The 19415-nt window shown below is 39.4% G+C and overlaps 1 protein-coding gene across 1 annotated transcript in view; it reads left to right on the top strand.

Annotated features, from left to right (window-relative positions):
* Positions 1-230: 230 nt before the first annotated feature.
* Positions 231-19415, top strand: part of IMPG2 (interphotoreceptor matrix proteoglycan 2) — a 53965-nt gene continuing 34780 nt past the window's right edge. The window contains exons 1-3 of the mRNA XM_058841224.1: positions 231-261; positions 1613-1873; positions 13591-13757. Coding sequence (XP_058697207.1) covers positions 231-261; positions 1613-1873; positions 13591-13757 — 459 coding nt within the window. The remainder of the gene's footprint in view (positions 262-1612; positions 1874-13590; positions 13758-19415) is intronic.

Genomic DNA, 19415 nt, shown 5'->3' with positions numbered 1-19415 from the left:
TGTATTGGTTGACTTTTTTTACCTAATGATTTCTCCAAAGATAATGATACGTGACGTCAAGACATTTTCAAGAAGTGCAATGTACTTGGTTGGTTCAAGGCTACGGTAAAGACAACAACACTTTTGCTAAAAGGGATTGGGATTTCTTGCTTTTATAAATACATTTGTTTTTTATTACAAAAATAAGTATGTTTGGCTTCGTGTGGAAAATCTTTCTTTGCCTTCCGGGAATGATTAACACAGATCTTCAAGTAGTTGCAGGTAATGCAGACATCTTTCTTCTGTTCTTGTTTACAAATTTAGCTATGGCAGTGTGTAGAATTAGCAATACCTGTCTGATTTAATTGTAACAAATGGGGCTAATACAGAGCAATGATTGATCAAATTTGTGCTGTGACACCAGTGTAAATATGGAATACACTGGATTTCCAGGTGGTATAGCTGCACATTTGTCTTTTTTTGAGTGTAGAAGTAGCTGTAGGAGGTGATTTTTTTAAACTCTGAGATGTTAAATACAGGTAATTTTTTCACTTTTCTTTTTCCTTTATTAATTTTATATTAAGTCTTAAAAAGCAAGATTCTTTCTTCTGCATATGGGCACTGAACATGTCAGTTTGGGTAAAGACTGGGTGTTTGCCTCAGTGACCTTTTTTGATGCTCTTTCTGCCTCTGCTATACCTCTGCAACAGAGCTAATTATTAATATACTATCAAAATAACCATGCCTTTCATCTTTCAGTCATAAAAAAGGTTTACTGACTGTGAAGTTGCAGAATAAATTAATAATCTGTTGGATGACAAATGCCATAGAGTTATTACTATTCTTTCTCTAATAAATGTTTGGTTGTAATTGTTTTTCAGGCATGTTTTCCAGGGAAAAAGTGAAAGAAGTTGAGTTAAATAATTTCAGATCAGCTGACTTTATAGGATAGAAAATTAGACTGTCAGACTTTATCCCAATATACATGTTCTTACCTCAGCTGTTTCCTCAAGTTTCCTCTGGAATGATGTGGAACAATTAATATAAGAGGGAATTAAAAAAAATCAAAAACAAACTAAACAAAAAACCAAACAAGAAAAAAAGAAAAAAAAACCAAACCAAGCAAAAAAAAAACCCCAACATCAAGCTGATGAGCCCTTTCATTCCTCCTTTTTTTCCCCTGCTCTAGTAGAGTAGAGACCTGTATCAGTGATGGAAGGTTAGCTGTTAATTCAAGCAGCTCTCTTTTTGCAAGGTATACAAATTGCTTTTGTGGAAATAAAGTATGGAGCAGGATTATTTCTCAATTGTTTATTTTACTTCTGGAAAAACCCTGAAAGCTTCCAAATACATGTTTGTTCACAAATACAGTCCCATTGACTTAAGCCTAATGGCAGGTGGGAAGTTAAACACGAAGCATTAGAATTCAAAGGGTTAGAGCCTTATGCTATGTTACCATTTGATGGGATGTTGTAAAGAGCTTAAGGTTGTTTATAACATCACAATCAGAAACAGGTTCTGTTAACAGGAAAAAGCACAGAAATCTCCTTCAGAGACCACAGAAGTGGCATGAATATACTAATGATTGCATCATTATCTCCTCTGAGAAATTTGTGTGGTTTTAATTTTACAGCAGAAGCTTATTCAGCTGTGGGAGGAGGACAGGCAAAAGATGTTTCACCAGCCCCTCAGCTCAGTGACTGGCAGTTGGCAAACCCTTCTTTGCCTCCTGGGTTGAAGAAGCCTAATGGCATCATGGATGCTGAGCAGTTCCACAGGCATTTGCAGTTGCGAAGGAAGCGGTCCATTCTGTTTCCCAGTGGAGTTAAGATCTGCCCTGATGAATCTGTTGAGCAGGCTATTGCCAATCATCTGAAGTATTTCAGGCTCAGAGGTAAGTACATCTCGTGAGTAATTGATAAAGAATATTCACTTATTAAAAATAGTTCAAGCTTTTAAACATAGTAAATGCCAGGCCATAAGAAATACGTTTTTTCTAGTGAAACTTTTCTGTGATAATCTTGCTTATGAGAGCTGTTCTGGGCTAAAACCCCACCACTATCTGTCTACACTCCTGTATCATAAGAACTCTTACTCCCTGAAACCACGTTGTTTAGTAAAATAATCCATTCTCGGACCAATTTGAATACTAAGGAAAATAGATGCTATATATGGAGTAGCTAAATAACAGAGTTTGTTTGGTTATTTTAGTGTTCTTAAAGTGTCAGAAGAATTCATTGAGTGGTCAGTCAGAAAAGTCAAGTCTGAGACACTGGCACTTCAGCCATGTGGCTTTTGGCTGTGGCTGGTTGTACAAAGTGTACAAGCTCTGTGTGTTGGGCTGCAGTATGATGAATAGACAAGCAGTCTTTCTTTTAAGATATGAAGTTGGTGTGGCAGAGCTTTCTCTGAAGAGGTGCAATATTCCCACTAGCATCTTCTTTCACTTGATGAAATATTACAGGAACATGGTGTATTTCAAACCCTTCTGTCTGACTGCATTGGAATGGGGCATCACAGTCATGCAGCACTTTCTTCTCTTTGTGTCTTTGTGTTGTAGCATTCAAATAATTTGTAGTCATTTTAACGTGTCTGTACAAAATTGGCAGAATGACAGAGCTGCTGTCAGAAGAGAAGGAAGGGTGTTCAGAGACTCATGTTTGATGAGATTTGATTGCCTATACAGAAATGCTTACTGGTGACAGTTAATTTACTTAGACAAGAGAAAAATAATGACAACCAGGAGTTGTTTAGTGTTTGCATAAAAGTAAACATAAACAATGTATTTGGAGAAGAAATTGAAATTATATGGGGTTTTACAGCCTCATTCAAATATGAATTGTGCCCAGCTTGCAAGGGCTGTTGACACTGATGATGATGCTGATGGTGTGACAGGCTTTGCCAGTTTCTTATTTCCAGCCAAGAGGACTCAATTGTTCTTTTTGTTCTGAATGAATCCATACATATTTTAATACTGCTTTAACTGCAGTTACCTCTCAGTTATCTGTGGTAGGGATACATTAGGGCAATACCAACTAAGCAAAGGTGTGAGTGATAATGAAGAAGAAAGAAATCTGAAAATTAGGTTGCAAAAGTATCTTTAGGTCTTAATAATCCTAGGCTGAACCAAAAATCCACCTAGTCCATCTGTTTCTTTACTAGGATTTAACAGCTTTCACAGTCCACTAGGTTTTCTTGAGTAGAGAGGCTGTAATTACCATTAATGCTTTTAAGTTAAAACTTTTGGAAAAGATCTCTGGAAGTAGAAGAGGTGACTTTAATTAGCAGCAAGCCACATAAGGTCTGGTTCAAGCAACTTGTCATCTTCATTCTGTTAGCTCCAGGAGTGCTGGGTGGTGTCTAATGAGGTCCTGAGTAGGCACCTGAGGTCAAGAGAGTCCATGTGCTGAGTATTGGGTTTGTGTGGCAAAATTTTGGTAGCAGGGGGCTACAAGGGTGACTTCTCTGAGAAGCTGCCAGGAGCTTCCCCTGTATCAACAGAGCCAAAACCAACCAGCTCTGCTGGTCAAGGCCAATCCCATCAGCAACAGTGGTAGCACCTCTGGGGGAATATAATGCCACCAAAGTCAGTGAAAGAGGAGGAGGAGGTGCAGGTGGCAGAGCAGGGATTCCCCTGCAGCCTGTGGTGCAGAACATGGTGGTAAATGGCACTGCAGAACCCCACCTGCAGCCTGTGCAGGACCCCGTGCCAGAGCAGGCGGATGCCCAGAGGAAGCTGGGGCCCCATGGGAAGCCCACACTGGAGCAGGCTTTGGGCAGGATGTGTGGCCCCATGGAGAGAGGAGCCTGCACTGGAGCAGGTCTGCTGGCAGGACTTGTGACCCCATGGGAGTCTGTTCCTGAAGGACTTGCACCCCCTGGAAGGAACCCACGCTGGAACAGCCTGTGAAGAGCTGCAGCCTGTGGAAAGGTCTTACATTGGAGAAGTTAGCAAAGAACTGTTTCCCATGGGGGAGGCCTCACACTGGAGCAGGGGAAGAGTGTGAGGAGTCCTCCTTCTGAGGGGGAAGTAGTGACAGAGACTGCTGTGATGAACTTAGCACAGTCCCACTCCCCCATCCCCCTGCATCACTGCAGGTGAGGAGTTAAAGAAAACCAGGAGTGAAGTTAGGCCTGGGAAAAAAGGAGGGATGAGGGGAAGGTGTTTAATCATTTGGTTCCATTTCTCATTGTCCTGCTCACATTTCATTGGTAATAAATTCAAAGAATATCCCCAAGTTGAGCCTCTTGACAGAATCTGGTGAGTGTTCTCTTGTTGTCCTTAACTCAACCTGAATCTTTTGTTACATTTTCTCTCCTTTGTGCAGCTGAAGAGTAGAGTGATAGAGCAGGTTTGGTGGGCACCTTGTGTCTGATTTCAGTGTTACTGATTTCTATGAAAAGTTTTTAGTAGCCATCTGGATAGCCACAGTGCATAGTCAACAAAATAATCGTAGGAAAAAGTGTGGTCACTGTTTAACACTCAGAGACCAGTTACTATGAGTGGCTAGGAAAACAACTGGCCCCAGAAGGGAATAAATATAAATGTACATGGAATCTGCTGATTTTTTAATCTCAGTGTGTATTTTTAGAATTTTTTTTTTTTTTTTCTGTATATGTTGAAGTAAGAAATTACTTCAATATCAATATATGCCTTTTCTGGAAAGGATAGTTCTAATACAGTCTATTCTTTTCTTGGTTTTGCTTTACTGCCAGCAATACCATGCCACTGCTTTGGAAGGAAAGGTTGATTGCTACTGTGATGTAAGAGGTTGTTAGAAAATAAGAAAATGTTCGCATGTGCTGATTATACAGATGGTTTGTTCTGTGTCTACCTTAGAAGGAAACAGGTGGCAATATAGTTATCTGTCTGTAGCTCCTGTAGCTTTATTTACTTTTGCTAGCTGGCAAAAGCCTCTCTAAGTGTCAGAGACTGACAGATGAACATTCCTGTCACAGGCTTTAAGGAAGTGCTTCTGCCATATCGCTGTAGGCTTAACAGTGTACAGCTTTCTTTTTTTCTGACTACAACATCTGGATTTTTTGGGCCTTAAAACGATGCAAATTATAGAATATGATAAATACATAATAAACCGTTAAAAAAAATTGCAACACAACAAACTACAGGGATCTGGAGAAAAAATCAGTACTTTCTAAAACAGCAGTTTCGCCCTTCAACATATGAAAATCTAATTAATGGTGTAATTATTGGTGGTCATTTTATTACTGTGGTATTCAGAAGCACCAGCTTGGAACCAGGGGGTTTGTACTTCTTTTTCTACACCTGCAGTCTAGAAGACAAATTTCTGAAGTGCTGCTTTATTCCTACAATCAATCACATGCAGAACAGAGATTTGCAGCGGCAGATAATGCTATTTTCACTCTTTTGAGATGAATCCTGGATTATGATTGTCTTTGTACTGCTCTGTCTCTATCTCTTGTAGCTGTGTATAGAGGCTGCTGCTGTTAGCTGACTTTCTATTTCATTTTTTTGTAATATGGGGATGGAAATCCGTCATAGAAGTTTTCAGACTAGATACTGTAGGCCTATGGGCTGGGTCTTAGAGTGCCTTTAACTGATGTCCTTTTAAATGCTGTAGTTATGGCTGCTGATGGAAGAGTCGTTCAAATGTAATGGTTCAATGCTAGACTGTTGTGACAAATACAAACTGTGTCCAACAGGCAGCTGGAGATTCTACAAAACAAAAAAAATGTTGTGGAATCTAATAGTGGGATTTCAAACAGTGAGTGGGCTGTACATTTTAATGTCTGGTAGGATGTTCCCATAGATAAATAAAATTTATTTTATTAAAAACAGACACGCCCACTCAGACCAAGTCTCTTGTGAACAGTTACCTTATGTGCACAGTTCTGTGAATCTGTCCCTTCTCTGTTGTGTAAATTGTTGGTAGAGGATTGTAGTAGGCTTAGAAGTTGAATTAGCATGTAGAACAGAAACAATATAAGGATTACAAGATTGGTAAACAGTAAAAGCCATGCTATCTCATGCCTCTTAATTGGGCTGCTGGATTTTGTCACCACAGCTCAGGGTAATATGCTTCTTTGCCACCCCTGAGATGTAATTACTCTGGTGGCTACCTTTCCTAAATTCTCTTGACAATTTTTTCCTACTGTGACCCTCTGTCTTAAACTATTCAGTGTATGCTTGTGAGTACTTTTTTTTTTTTTTTTTTTTTTTTTGTGAGCACTGATCTTCTTTTCACATGAGTAGCTCAGTCTCTCTGCCAGAACTGTTCTTGTCAGCCACAGCTTCAGATAAAGCTGAACATCTAAGGATAGCTTTTAAAGATACTGACCAAACAAGGAAATAGATGATATTGCAGCGGGCCGTAGCTGATGAGACACATGGACATTTTTGAACTTTGGAAAGAATTCCTGTTTCTCAGGAATTAAATTCTATGCATGAATGTAATCCCTAGATTGGGCATAGCACCGTCTGCTCATTTTTCCCTTTCTTTGGTCCCCTCAAATCTGTTTACTGAAGTATTAAAAATAATGATGTTATTTTCTGTACATGAACATAGTTAAGAGTAAAGTTTCAATTTGATACTGAAATGATAATGTTATAAGTTATCCAGTTCTTGCTGATAATGATGAAAGCAAAGAGCCAAAAGCTGTGAAACGTACCTGGCTAAAAAGCATACATTAAATAAAGAATCTGGCTGAATGAGCCATTTTTCCCTGCTTCCCCTGCGTCCCTGGCACACATTACATATACCTCATACTCAGTAATACATTTGTGAAGTTTATTTGTGGAAGGTCTGTCTCCCTCTATGTTTGAATTTTTAGGTACTAGCATATGCTTCTGAGAAACTTGACTTTTTCCATGAAGGACACTTGTTAGTTTTTACTGAAATATTATTGGTGAGAATAATTTATGTGCTAGAGTTTAGTATGTGAGTGTTCAAATCAAAAATCTTTCATGTGAATTAGCTAATTCATATTCAAGCCTTTTCTCAATTTAAACCCATTTGTTCTATATATCATTTGAGGGTTGCTGTATGCAGGCCATACACAGCAGCATTCCAACAACAGATGAGTGATTTCTCTGCATGTGTGTATTAAATTAACAAATGGTAACAAAGGCTTTGCAGCAATGACCTCTTAGGAGGAGGTCACTGTGACTGTAGTCTTTATCAAACCCTTCTGCAATTAAGCTGTTCAGTTGTGCAGAAATTGTGAGAGATGACGAGGAGTTGGTCTCACGTTGCCTCAAAATAGATTATTCAGCCTGATTCAGTGCTCCTAGCCACTACAGACGATTCAACTGTTAAGAAGCACTAATGAGATTTAATTGGGATTAAACTCCAGCACTGCCCACTCCACACAAATGACCAGAAAGCCACCCTACCCCCTACAGGGTGCTAGTGCTGTCATGTGGTGCCCCTTCTGTTAACCTCAGAAATCCCTGAGCACAGACTAAGTGTAATAGGCTAATTGTCTCTCGTTTGAGAGACAAATGCATCCCCAGCGGTACAGCTTGAGCTCACAAGGATGCTGTATCCTACCCAGGCACCAGACTGGAGAATCTCAGAGCAAGAGAAAAGTCATCTAATCACACCACAGATCTAAGCTGAGGTTTTGAAAACAGTGACAATGCCTTTAGGAAAGAAAGCTTCAAATAAACTTTTTTTGACTTGTTTCTGCAGATTAGTAGGACTGAAAAGAGCTCGTGTCCACCTATGAGGAATTTTTTTGGATTGAAACACAACTATCTTAAGCTTTTCAGGATATTGGCTAGTTTTGAGTATTACTTGAGCATAGATGCTGCATTTGAAATAGATAAGCTCTCAAGGGCTGGACTTTTCTGCTTTTGAAGCAGTTATGCTGATAGACAGTTCCCATGGTCTTATGACATGTCTGGCTTTCTGAAGCAGCCTTTGAAACCTGATATGACCCTTAAAGGTTAAGACATTTCTTCCTTCAAGTGCCTGTCACACTTGGCTCAATAGAAGCTTGAACAAGAGCATGGACCAAAAGTGCCGATCTTTTAATTTTTTCCTAGCTCCTCTTCCATGTTGAAGATGATTATAGCAGTGATTAGTTAAGTGACTTTTCAGGATGGAGTACATGGAAAATGTAGTATATAATGCAAAATATACTGGAGACAAACTGCAGACCAAGCTGTGTGATTTGCATTCTTGGTTTGAATTTTGGTTTATTGTGCCAGTCAGTTACATGTCTTCAGCATAACTATTCCTTCTCCTGTAGTCAGCTGGACCTGATCACATCTCTTGTAGCAGGGAGCTTCTCTTCTCATAAGCCTTCATTTTTTTTTAACATTTGAATTTTTTTGAGGAAAACTGCAAGGTAGCCAAAAAATCAACTAACTTAAAAATACAAATTATTTATTACTGCAGCCATGGGGTGAAGGAAACAGTTTTCTGGGGGAGCTTACCTTCCCACTCTCATGTAGCTTCAAGACTCTTAGCTCACTGCCTTAAAAGATTGATCTCGATTTTATGATGCTTTTAATCAGTATTGTTTGCTGGGGATTTAGAGACCTCATCACAAATCCTGTCCTCCAGGGCCTGGTGTTGCTAATGCTGTCCCACATATGTGTGCCCCTGTAGCAGGCTAGTGAAAGTTTGGTGTGAGATCCACACGTGAAGAACAGCTCTTTGCACATGGCCCGAGGGCTGAGCTGCTCTTCAGGTGGCGGTGGCTGTGCTGCTGGGTCTGCTCAGCAGTTCTTCCTCATGCTGGCAGGACTGCCTGCTTTTTGTTTTTTAAGAATTTTGTAGCTAGTCTTCGAAAACTAAATCCTGGTGTGAAAAACAAGGTTCACATATTTTTATGTAAAATTTTAAAAGTTTAATAGAAAGACAATTAGGAGATAGAAATAAAGTAAAATATACAAATATGGCTGGGTGCCTCAGCATTCAGCCGAGGCCGCCCCTTACTAACAAAGGATTGTTCCTTAAAAACAGAACCCTACTACATATTCATAAATTCTCATACATAATTCAAATATTCCTCTTAAGTTTTAGATGTTTCTTTGTTTAGTCCCAACTCGCCCTCTCCCCAGTAGATCAATCTTGGCTCCACTGAGTTTCACATTCCCTGATAACAGAGGTGCAATAAATTCCTCCCCCAGAGCTCTGGTCACTGCTGTTTTCATCTGGATAAGATAATCTAAGAATGCAGGGGGGTCTCTAACCATCTTTTTCAGTCTTTGGGTTATACAAACAAAAGTTGTTTTTGCTTTAATACTATGCCATAGCTTAACATATATATGTATTATACCACTATTACTAAGTTTCATCAATAACAGAAATAGAAGGAACTATATTAATACAACTAAGTTTTCTAACCTTATACATATAACATTCATTTTAATATTTGTGGAAAGCAAATAATATAATATGTATCTATAACACTGGAAAGATCATAATGCAAAATGTGCTCCGCAGCTTCAATTATAACTCTGAATTATTGGCCTCCTGGCAATTTATTATAAACTCTCATGCAGCAATTTTTTCCCCATTCTCAATCTCCTTTAAATGTTTAAATATAAAACTCAGAGTTGCATTTCTAGCTGAAAAACTCAGTGGTAAACTTTTTGGTCCCCCCTGACTCTCATTTTGTTTAACTTTCTGTTTAGATTTGAAGGAGTTGCTATTTTAAATCTTAGTCAAAAGCTGCTTTTAGTTTTTTGTCAGCATATATAGGTAATGTATTTGACACAGACACTGGCAAGTTTCTTGAAGGACAGAAAGGAAAGATAGTGAATTATTTTAAACAGTAAATTATAGTTATTACCTGAAGCTTCCAGTCAAGTTCTGTTTAACGTTGCTTTCGTACCTCCAACTTTTGTCTACAGTCTCAGAATGTTTAAAATCTAGTTGATGAAAAACATGTTTTTCTTAATGGGACTTCTCATTAATTTGAGAAACTTTGAAAAACCCGCCTCACCTACAGATAGCTGAACACCCATCAGAGTGGGCTCCACCTTCAAGTTAAAAAGAAGGTCGATGATACTTACTACCCAACTTGAATGCACTGTGAGGGTGGTGTCTTTTCAGTTCCCTGGTGGCCATGTCAAGTCTGGATAAGAATTGGCTCCCTTTTTGACATTCCTGAAGAAGACATGCAAGATGGAATTGTGCTTGTCTCTTTTTTAACATGTCTGTGATTTGAACCATACTGAATATATTGTGTTGTTCTCTCTCTGTGCTTGAAATGGCAACTCTCTTTTAACTGTAAAACAATGAAAATATTTATAAGAAAGAAAGAGAGTAATTTAATTTCAGTCTTTCTTAGCCAGTTCATGAATTTACTGTTGAACATCCTGTGGTAGAGCACATCTGAGGATGGTTCTTTTGTTGAGCCCTTACAGCCTGGATTTGTTGTTCTGCAAAGCAGTTCCCTGCTATACAAACTGGCCAGTTGGAATAAACAAGGCAGTGACAAGACTGGACTGTGTGTCAACAAGGTTGCAGGGTGATTGTGTTGGCAAGCAGCACACCTAGGCTCCCTGTCAAGGCTAACAGAGATGTTCAAATGCCAGTTGTGGTAGGTGTTTGCTTGGAGTTTTTAATCCCTCCTGATATGTCAGAATTAACACACTCTGACTGTGTGGAAGGAAGAGAATATAGAAGGAATTTGCACTATATTGTCCAACTTGTTGCTCACCTCAGTGGAAACAGCTGGAGAGGACAAAATGTGACTCTTTATCCACATCTAATTTCTTCCTTTTGCAGAATACATGTCTGTGTTGACAGCTTAGGTCTAATTAATGGGCTTGGAGCCCACAGATGGTGCAAAGCCTTTGGTACTGGAATTCAGTGGGGTGTCTAATTCCAAATGAAAGGACACACAGAAAATCCTTAATCTATTGGGAGCCGATTGGAACAACTGTTTATATGGGAGCAGCTTGTATTCAGGCAAGACACTGTCTCATCACATTTATTTTATACTTATTTAAGACCATTAAGGAAAATTATCAATTACTTGCAACTGGAAAGCCAGTCCTTTGCCTGTTGGTATTTGAAAACTCTAGGGTTAGACAGTGTCCCTGCAATGTATTTTCAAGGTGTTGCTATGGCTTCAGTTGTTACTGAGAGTCTGCTGAGGACTTATCTCAGCCACAGGGAGTAATCTCATTGCAGGATTGTTGCTCCACAATGTGGTACCTGGAGTGAAAGGTATGTAGGATACAAGTACCACCAAAAGAAATGTGTGCAAGTGATATCCTTAGTGTAAGCTTCTGGATTTAAAACTAGACTTCAGTCTTTTCCTGGATGCCTAGCTCTTACAAGTGGGATGGTAGAGAGAATATTACAGAATTATTCTGCTTCAGAAAGCTTATTAGTACTCCTGCAGGAACCAGAAATCCCAGAGCAGGATTATGGCTTCATTGCCTGAGGTCTGTACAGAGGTCAGATGGAGATGTGGTCTCTCCCTCAAAGGGTTTGCAGGTGTCACTTGAGGAGGGGATGCGAGATGGTACATGGATGTTTGTCAGTTTGGCTATTTGTTTCTGATTAATAGAGATGCATGCACTGATTGGAAACATGGACAATACTTTCCATATTAGTGTGTTTTACAGATAAAGTTAACTGCCTACGGTGCCTTAAGTTTTAGCTTTCATATTTTCCATATTCTGTGCTGCCTGGGTTGTGCCATTTTGAGCTTCATGTTAAGTGTTAGTGAACTCCCTTCACAGAGTATGAAGACAAAACAATTCCTTTTCCAGTTTGAAACCAAGGACAATTGTTACAAGTTCCAGGCCCAAAAGCATAAACAACGCTGGACTGAGGAGAGAAAATAAGAAAGATGGGACTTCATAACCTGAAGCAGAGATTGGACAACTAACCCCAGTTTGCAGATGGACCAAAATTTATAAAAATGCAAGACCTCATGACCAGTCATCCATTTTGTGACCATTTTGGGTCCATCTTGGTTGTAGCTCTGGCCAAGCTCTTGTACTGCCCCAGGTGCATCCTTTAAGGCCTTTCAATAAATACCTGCTTTATTCTTAACTCTGTCTAATCCATGGTCTAGGTCAGCCTTCTCAAGGCATCACCAAATGCTGGAGGGGTGCTGGAACAGTAATACACTACTGATAGTTAATAATGCAGAGTTTGGGGATTTTATTGTTGTCTGGTCATGCATACCAGATGAGCTACAATGCTAATCTCCATGTCATAAACCTAGGAGTGTGGCATGAAAATGAGAAATATCTTCGTATCTGTAGAGTTCCACAACAGAGGAATGGTTTCAACTGGTCTGATAAATTAAAATTCAGGATGAGGAAAAGAACTTCTTCTGCATGGTGCCATCCAGTGTGCCAGAGTCAGCTCAGCTTTAAGGGTGGTGCTGCAAAGGAAAGAGTTCCTTAAGGTTGTTATTTGTAAAGCCTTTGCATTTAAGAAAAATGTCCATCTCTTGGTTGAATGAAAATGTTTCCCTATGTGATCTATGTGCTAAGTTGTACATATGTACATTTAATCAACTTTGGAATTTGGAAAACAAAGCATTGAGAAGAAATAGCAGCAAGGTACTGGGTTTGGCAGCCCGGAGCTAATTTTAAAGCTGATTGAAGAAAATTACTTTCTAGAGATAGATTTAGTCTCCTATAAGGGCTTGCTTGTGATGTCAGTGCTTTCCCGGAATGCAAAGCATTTCTCTGCTGAACTGTCTAAGTAGTGAAATCAGATTAAGGCCAAAAAGCAGGTTTGTCTGCTACACCTCCAGGATGGCATTTGGTGTGAATGATTTGGAGAGTTCTCCTTTTAATGTTGCTCTTTTCCAGGACACAAGAGAAATCCTTTAAATCTTTCTCTCTTTGAGTTATCCTGGGTCATAGAGTTATCCTTGCTTGAGCATCATGTGACCAACTGCTCTGACTGGCAAAAAAAGCTTGTGCAAGGTTGGGAGGTTAAAGTAGGCAGCGTTGTACATGACATGATATATATATATATATATATATATATATATATGTTATTAAACCTGAATTTTCAGGCTGGCTATTCAGAGCTGTCCAGTTCTTTCTCAGTGAACATGTACAGTAGAGTTAGAGTTTAGCTTGTTTCGTAGCATATTCTTTTGTCATCATCCTGTCTTGTTTTTTTGAATTATGAATGCAGTTGTAATTTCTGAAACGTATTTTAAATTCTGAGTCTGAAGGAATTGTTACTGACTGATTTTACTAGACTTCGATCACTGCCACAGTCTTTCTTACAAATTAAGCTTCACCTCTACTTCCTATGAGGATATTTGCCATAGTATTTTGGTTTTCTAGAAATTCAATTCATTGAACAAATGACAGTTTCACTCAGTGGAAATACTGTTGTTCTTGATAAGAGACAAGTGTTTTCTCATGCTCTCTTCTTATTTTTCTTTAATTTTCTTTAATTATTTCAGTTTTAAATGCCAGAGAGAGAGGTAATATGAGTGTGGAAGATTCACCATATCTTCATTTAAGTCGCTTCAGTGCTTTCCACATTTCCACGCAGATGTCAGGTCTCTGTGTTCTGTGTGTTAATGTGCTGACAAACTCGCAACATTGGGACAATAACAGCCTGGCCACATGTGCCACAGAAGCATTCCTGTTGTACTAACACCAGACCTTTCTTGTGCCTTCAGTGTGCCAGGAAACAGTCTGGGAGGTCTTCAAGACGTTCTGGGACAGGCTGCCGGAGCGTGACGAGTATAACACCTGGATGAGCCTGTGTGAGGAAGGCATGATGAGTATCTTTGAAATGGGCACCAACTTCAGCCAGTCTGAGGAGCACCGGAGCCTGATTGTGAAGGTGAGTGCAGCAGCAGCTTGGAGTGTTCTCATGGGCAAGGGCATCGCGTCCCACTGCAATGTGCAACTTTGGCATATGGCATTTGGCAGTGATGGACAGAGCCTTACAACAGATAGGCCTCGGTATTCCAGCTCTGGGATCTGCAGTTCCGAGATCAGCTCTAAAACAAAGCTGTGGTTGGCCCAAAGCAGGGGAAAGCAACAATGATGAAGAGAGTGTTGTCCTCAGTAGATGTGTTCCTGACAAGTAGATGGTGTCTAGACCCACAAGGTGAGTCAGGCTGTGGTGCATTTTTCCCTTGGCTGTGTAGCAGCCTCCCTGCTCTGAGCTGCACACTGAGGTGCCTTCAGCACAAATGGCACTTGGGAGCCGGAAGTTCTAAGCTGTAGGTCTGGTGCTACCAAGCCCTATGGCATAATTATCTGTTTGATATTCTACAGGTCTGTGATGTCTGTGCACTGCTGCCTGATTGAAATGAGTGTAGTTATAAATGTAAAAACTTTGGTGTCCAATGAAGGCAATAAGTAATATTACATAACTCACCATGGGAAGCTGCAGGTTAAAATCAGTGTACAAGTGTAAAACAAGTCAATAAAAAAATGTTGAATATCTTGGTATATTTTCTGTTGATTCAAGTTTATTTTCACTTAAAGAAAACAAAATAAATACTAAGTCAAACTAAAAAAAACTGTCTCAAATGAAATACAAAGATGTAGTTTCAGGAGGTTGTGAATTTTTAAATGAAGTGCTTAACTTTGTATTCATCTAAGATATAATAGATATCTTAATTTCTCTGGATAAAAGGCTTCTTAAAATGTGTGGTGGCTTATGGATCTTCTTTAAGATTACTTTTGCAAGCTAATGGATGGGTAGTTTTATGAAATTTTTAAGTCTTAAATGCGTAACCCCATAGAAACAATAATATTCAGTCTCTGTGGATGTGCTGATTTTTTTTCCCATCCTGTTTTTTTATTGGACTTCTATGCTAGGAATGTGCACTAAGGAATGTGGATAATGGAGAGAGGGTTTTTTTTTCCTGGGCCTGCATGTTAATCTTCCCAGGTGCTGCAAGCCAAAGCTTGCTTCTGTGAAGTCTAATGATGCTGTTGCCCTTAGAAGTCTTTGCAAAAAGATAGAGAGAAATAAAATTAATGTGATTATTTTTTTTTTAATGCACACAGTGCATGTAACTGTTTTATGTTCACTTTTTGCAGTGAGATGATCTATAGTGGGAGTTTATTAAAATAAATCAAAATTGCTCTTGGAAATTATGCATTTAACCTCCCACCATTGCTCTCCCTTTTTGTGTATAGCTGTGCAGCATTTCAGTGGAGTCAGATAAAGTGCTCTGGGTTTGATCTTTTCAGAAGGTTTATACTTATTTAGGTTTCTTTTCTTCTGTAAATGGATATATTCCCTTCAGCAATGCCGTATTCTGGAAAACAGTCTGTTCATTCTTCTGTCCTCTTTCAGCACAGTTGGTAAAAGGCAATGGTTCTTGGGCTGATTTGATGGCAGACTAGAATGTGATAAGAGATTGAATGCTGCCACCCCTGTGCTCCACAAAATGTCACAAATCAACCAGGTGCATTTTCTTGGAATAAGAAGCTGAACTCAATTTGACTTTGAACCGAAGACCAAAGGCAAGAGCACCCTATCCCCCAGTCAGTCACTGTCAAAAGATCCAATGGGATATTTTCAAATGCATGGGTCAGAGAATGGATTTAATAGCTAGCTCTAGTACTGACTCACCTTTCTCATATGTGCTTGTGCACAAAATTCTTGTCAGAGTGTGAAACCTTTCAAAAGCAGCTGTGAGAATGTTAAGTCCAAACAGATGCAGTGGATGTGTCTCTGCTTTTAAGAACATCCTTCTTCCTGTTAGTTGCTTGCCCCAGTCTAATATGGTAGTAAAAGCTGGGGCTCAGCCTGTGGGGCCAAACACAATTTCTAAAGCCCTCTCTTGTTCTTTCCATTCTCACCAGGTAAGAAGACCAAGTTTTATGGTCAAGCCTTTCCATTGCTAATGGGATTTTGTTTCCCTCTCATTACAGAATGTTCATTCATTTAGTCATGATCAGGTGTGGCTATTTTTTTTCCCCCATTCCTTAGGTTTGATTTCTAAAGCATGAAGCACTTGTCACTGAGGGGCCTCTGTCATTTCACTGTATGCACAGGACTCTGTAGTGGGCAGGTGTGATACATGTAAATGGCCACACTGTTGCTTAAAAGGAAGATTCACTTCTGCAGTGTTTTTTGGTTTGACCATTACACTCATTAAAAACCACTTCCTCTACTCCCCCATGTCTGCAAATCATCTGTGCTTAGTTTCAAGTGTTTAGATTAGAGCCTGCAGCTGATAAAAGTAATTCTGCTTTTCTTTTGGTATATGTTGGCTGTTACTGTCATAGCATTGCTCTTCTGCCTCTTTTGTATGGGCATGCTGGCAGATTCTGGCAGTCTTATTTCAAAGTGTCTTTTTGTATACTTTTTGGTAGATTGTAACATGAAGTTCAATTTTTAGAAATGTTGCATGTCCTGAATTTTCCCCCCTCTCTCTCTAAAGAAGTTCAGTGTATCTGAAAATTAGGCAAATTGAATCTGTGTGGTTTGCTTTTAATAAACAATAATTCAGCAAAATTATTGCTTTCATGATGTTTTTGTTGTAGTGTGGAGGTTCTGTTATGAGCAGTGTAATTAAATGCTATCTTCTTAGCCTTCCTTCTTGGTTTTCTTTCTTATCCTGTCCTCTAATCCCCAATAATCAGTGTCACACTCCCACAGATGCAGCAATGTCTGCTCCATCCTAGCTTAGTTCATGTTGAGAAAAATTCTCTTTCTCTTACTTTTAACATACTTTCTTACTGGATATCAGTTGGAGCTTAGACCAGCTGCTGGTCTCAGCTTTCATACTTCTTTTTTTGTCTTGGAGCTGTGAGGTCTTCCTCTGTGGGTTTCTGTAATATCTGCATATACATGGATATTCTGTATGCACTAATATAGAATATATATATATATATATATGCTACATTTTCCTGAATTTCTTTAAGCAGATCACCTGCCAGATTTTCAGAAGGAGCAGGTGGACATATTCATGCCAAGCATAAAAAGTGATTTAAAATATCTATTTTTTCCCCTTGAATTTTCATTTTAACTTGTGTGATCATGTTAACTGACAGTAACTCATATAGGAAGAACACTATTCTAACTAATTTTTTTTGATATTAGACAGATTTACAAGCTGTGAGATTGTTAACCCATCTTTTTTCAATTCCTGACAGAAATGCAAATGGAGAAGGTAATTCCAATCCATAGGGTGGGGTTTTTTTTCAGTATAAGTCTTCATGTAAACATTCCTTCCTATAAATTGTCTTGTGTTCCTTACTGTGTAGCTGTATTTCAGTGGGGAATAAAACCCTGTTGTGTAGAATGTAACATTGTAACATCCTCATTCATCCCATTCTACACTTTGAGACTTGTTTGGAATGTTTGGAATTCCAGTATTGCCAAATTTGCCCTGACTCTGCCCTGTGATTGTGGCCATGCTCCCACTTGTGCTAAAAAATTTTTGGAAAATCCAAGTAAGGAGAAATGCAAGAAAAAGTAAATATTGGTTTCCCAAGAGCCATGGATGACTTGCTATGAGATTGAAATGCTGCTGCCAAAGCAGCACAACCTGTGCTCTTCATAGGAGAATTTACAGCTGGCATACAGGACTCCTTCCAGAGTCCATAGCGAAAAGCAGTTTAAAGCCTGATACTGCAGGGCTTTCAGTGTAAAGTTTTGTCTTCATCCTGCATTCCCAATGTGGGCATGTAATACATGTCATAATTTCAATTTCCCCAGATTTCAATCAAATTTCAGAAAATAAAGTTTGAAGGAGTTGCTGCTCCTTACAGGTCTGATGACAATCTAAAATGAGATGTTGAGAAAAACTATTATGAGAAATGAAGCATTAAAGAAATCCATGAACTTGATCTGTTGAGCAGATACTTGACCATACCTGCTGAGGGCTCCTGTACAACCCCGTGTCAATAATAACATATCTGACAGTGTTGGGCAGATGGGACAACAGGAACTAGGTTATGAACCCTTTCCAAAGGAAGCAGGTCTGTGAGACTGCCTGTGAGAGGGAAATTTGTGTTCTGCCCACTCTAGTGGGTCTGAGAGCCAAGAGTTAGAGTGAGATTTAATGTGGAAAGGAGTTTGTGGCAGAGCTTTCCCTGAGAGTCAAAATGCAGGCAGCTTCCCCAGGAATTCCCAAAACTATGATGGGAAGTGCTAACCTACCAAAAGGCAACTTGAAAAGTTCCTGGGACAAGATAGAAACCCTCCAGTGGTGTTGACTCAGCAGCACTTTTGTGTAGTATTGACTTTCCAGGCCATGAGCAGCTCTATCTGCTTCAGTGTGTTTGCAGCACAAACTGCTCAGGGACAGATTAGGGTAAGAGGGGAGAAGGCAACCCTGCCTGAGGATGCCTGAATGGGTAGCGTAACAAAACACCTTCTTAGCATGCTGAAATGGGTACTTAGCAATGTAAAATGAGTGATTTTACCTGAATTCTGAGAGCTGTGTTCAAAGGTGGCATGTAGCATTCCAACTATATGAATTATTTGTAACCACTTACTCCCAGTGCTGTTGTTTGAATACTTTGCAGAGGCAGATTATTTTATGTTCCTCAGGTTCCTGTGAAAGATCTCTTCTGCTGTCTCTCCCCCTGTTCTGTGACCTTCCTTGCTAACCATTGTCTTTGTTTAATTGAATGTCCTAACCACTCTGTCCAGTCCTTTACGTTTTTTCTTTGCATAGAATACCTCCTTTAGTTTCTTTTAAATCTGGAAAAAAAGCAAATAATATCTGCTCTTTCACATGCCCCATCCTCTCGTATGCATGCAAAAAAAAATTTTCAATTGCCCTCCTTTGAGCCATAATGCCAGATTTCCTTCACTCATTTTCTTATCCAGGCACTTACTGTTCTCCTATTGACTTTAATTCTTTGCATTGCAAGTTTTAGCCTCCTCTAGTTTAAAAAGGAAACCCCTTCACCTTTGCCATATATATTTACACATATATGTACACACACACATATATATATGTGTGTATATATATACACATATAGCCTTCATTTCAAGTTGAAATAGTTGAAATGATATCTGATCCACTAAGCTTCTCCTGCTATTTCTCCTCTAACTCACTGTAGACAATATTTTTGCCTTACCTGTCAGAGATGTGCCTCAAAGCACTGCTCCCTATTCTGTCTTTTCTCTTTAGTTTCAGTTCTGGACATTGTCCTCCATTTCCTTGCATAATCCCCAGTGCTGTGGCCTTGCCTTCATGACAGTGTGGCTCTGCCATGCACCACGCTGGGGAATCAGGACAGGCAGATAGAGAATCATTCCCTGGTATGACTTTCCTGTTGGAAGTGAGGTGTATAGCTGGGCTAAATCAAATATGCTTGGTACAGTACTACACAGATGGGATTAAACTAATATGGGATTATTTTAGATCTCCTTGACATTTCCTCTGCCTTTTTCTCCTGCCTGGGATTACCCTCAGGATGTTTTATCTTCTGTGCATAATGGTAGTCTCTTAGGATCAGGAAAGAATGTCCTATATAATTGGTTTTCTGCAAGATCATGGGTTGACAGAAGCTCAGA

The sequence above is a fragment of the Poecile atricapillus genome, chromosome 1 (genome assembly GCF_030490865.1).
Source record: "Poecile atricapillus isolate bPoeAtr1 chromosome 1, bPoeAtr1.hap1, whole genome shotgun sequence".
Lineage (NCBI taxonomy): Eukaryota > Metazoa > Chordata > Aves > Passeriformes > Paridae > Poecile > Poecile atricapillus.
The sequence above is the reverse complement of the archived record's forward strand: the minus strand, read 5'-3'. Positions and strand labels throughout refer to the sequence as shown.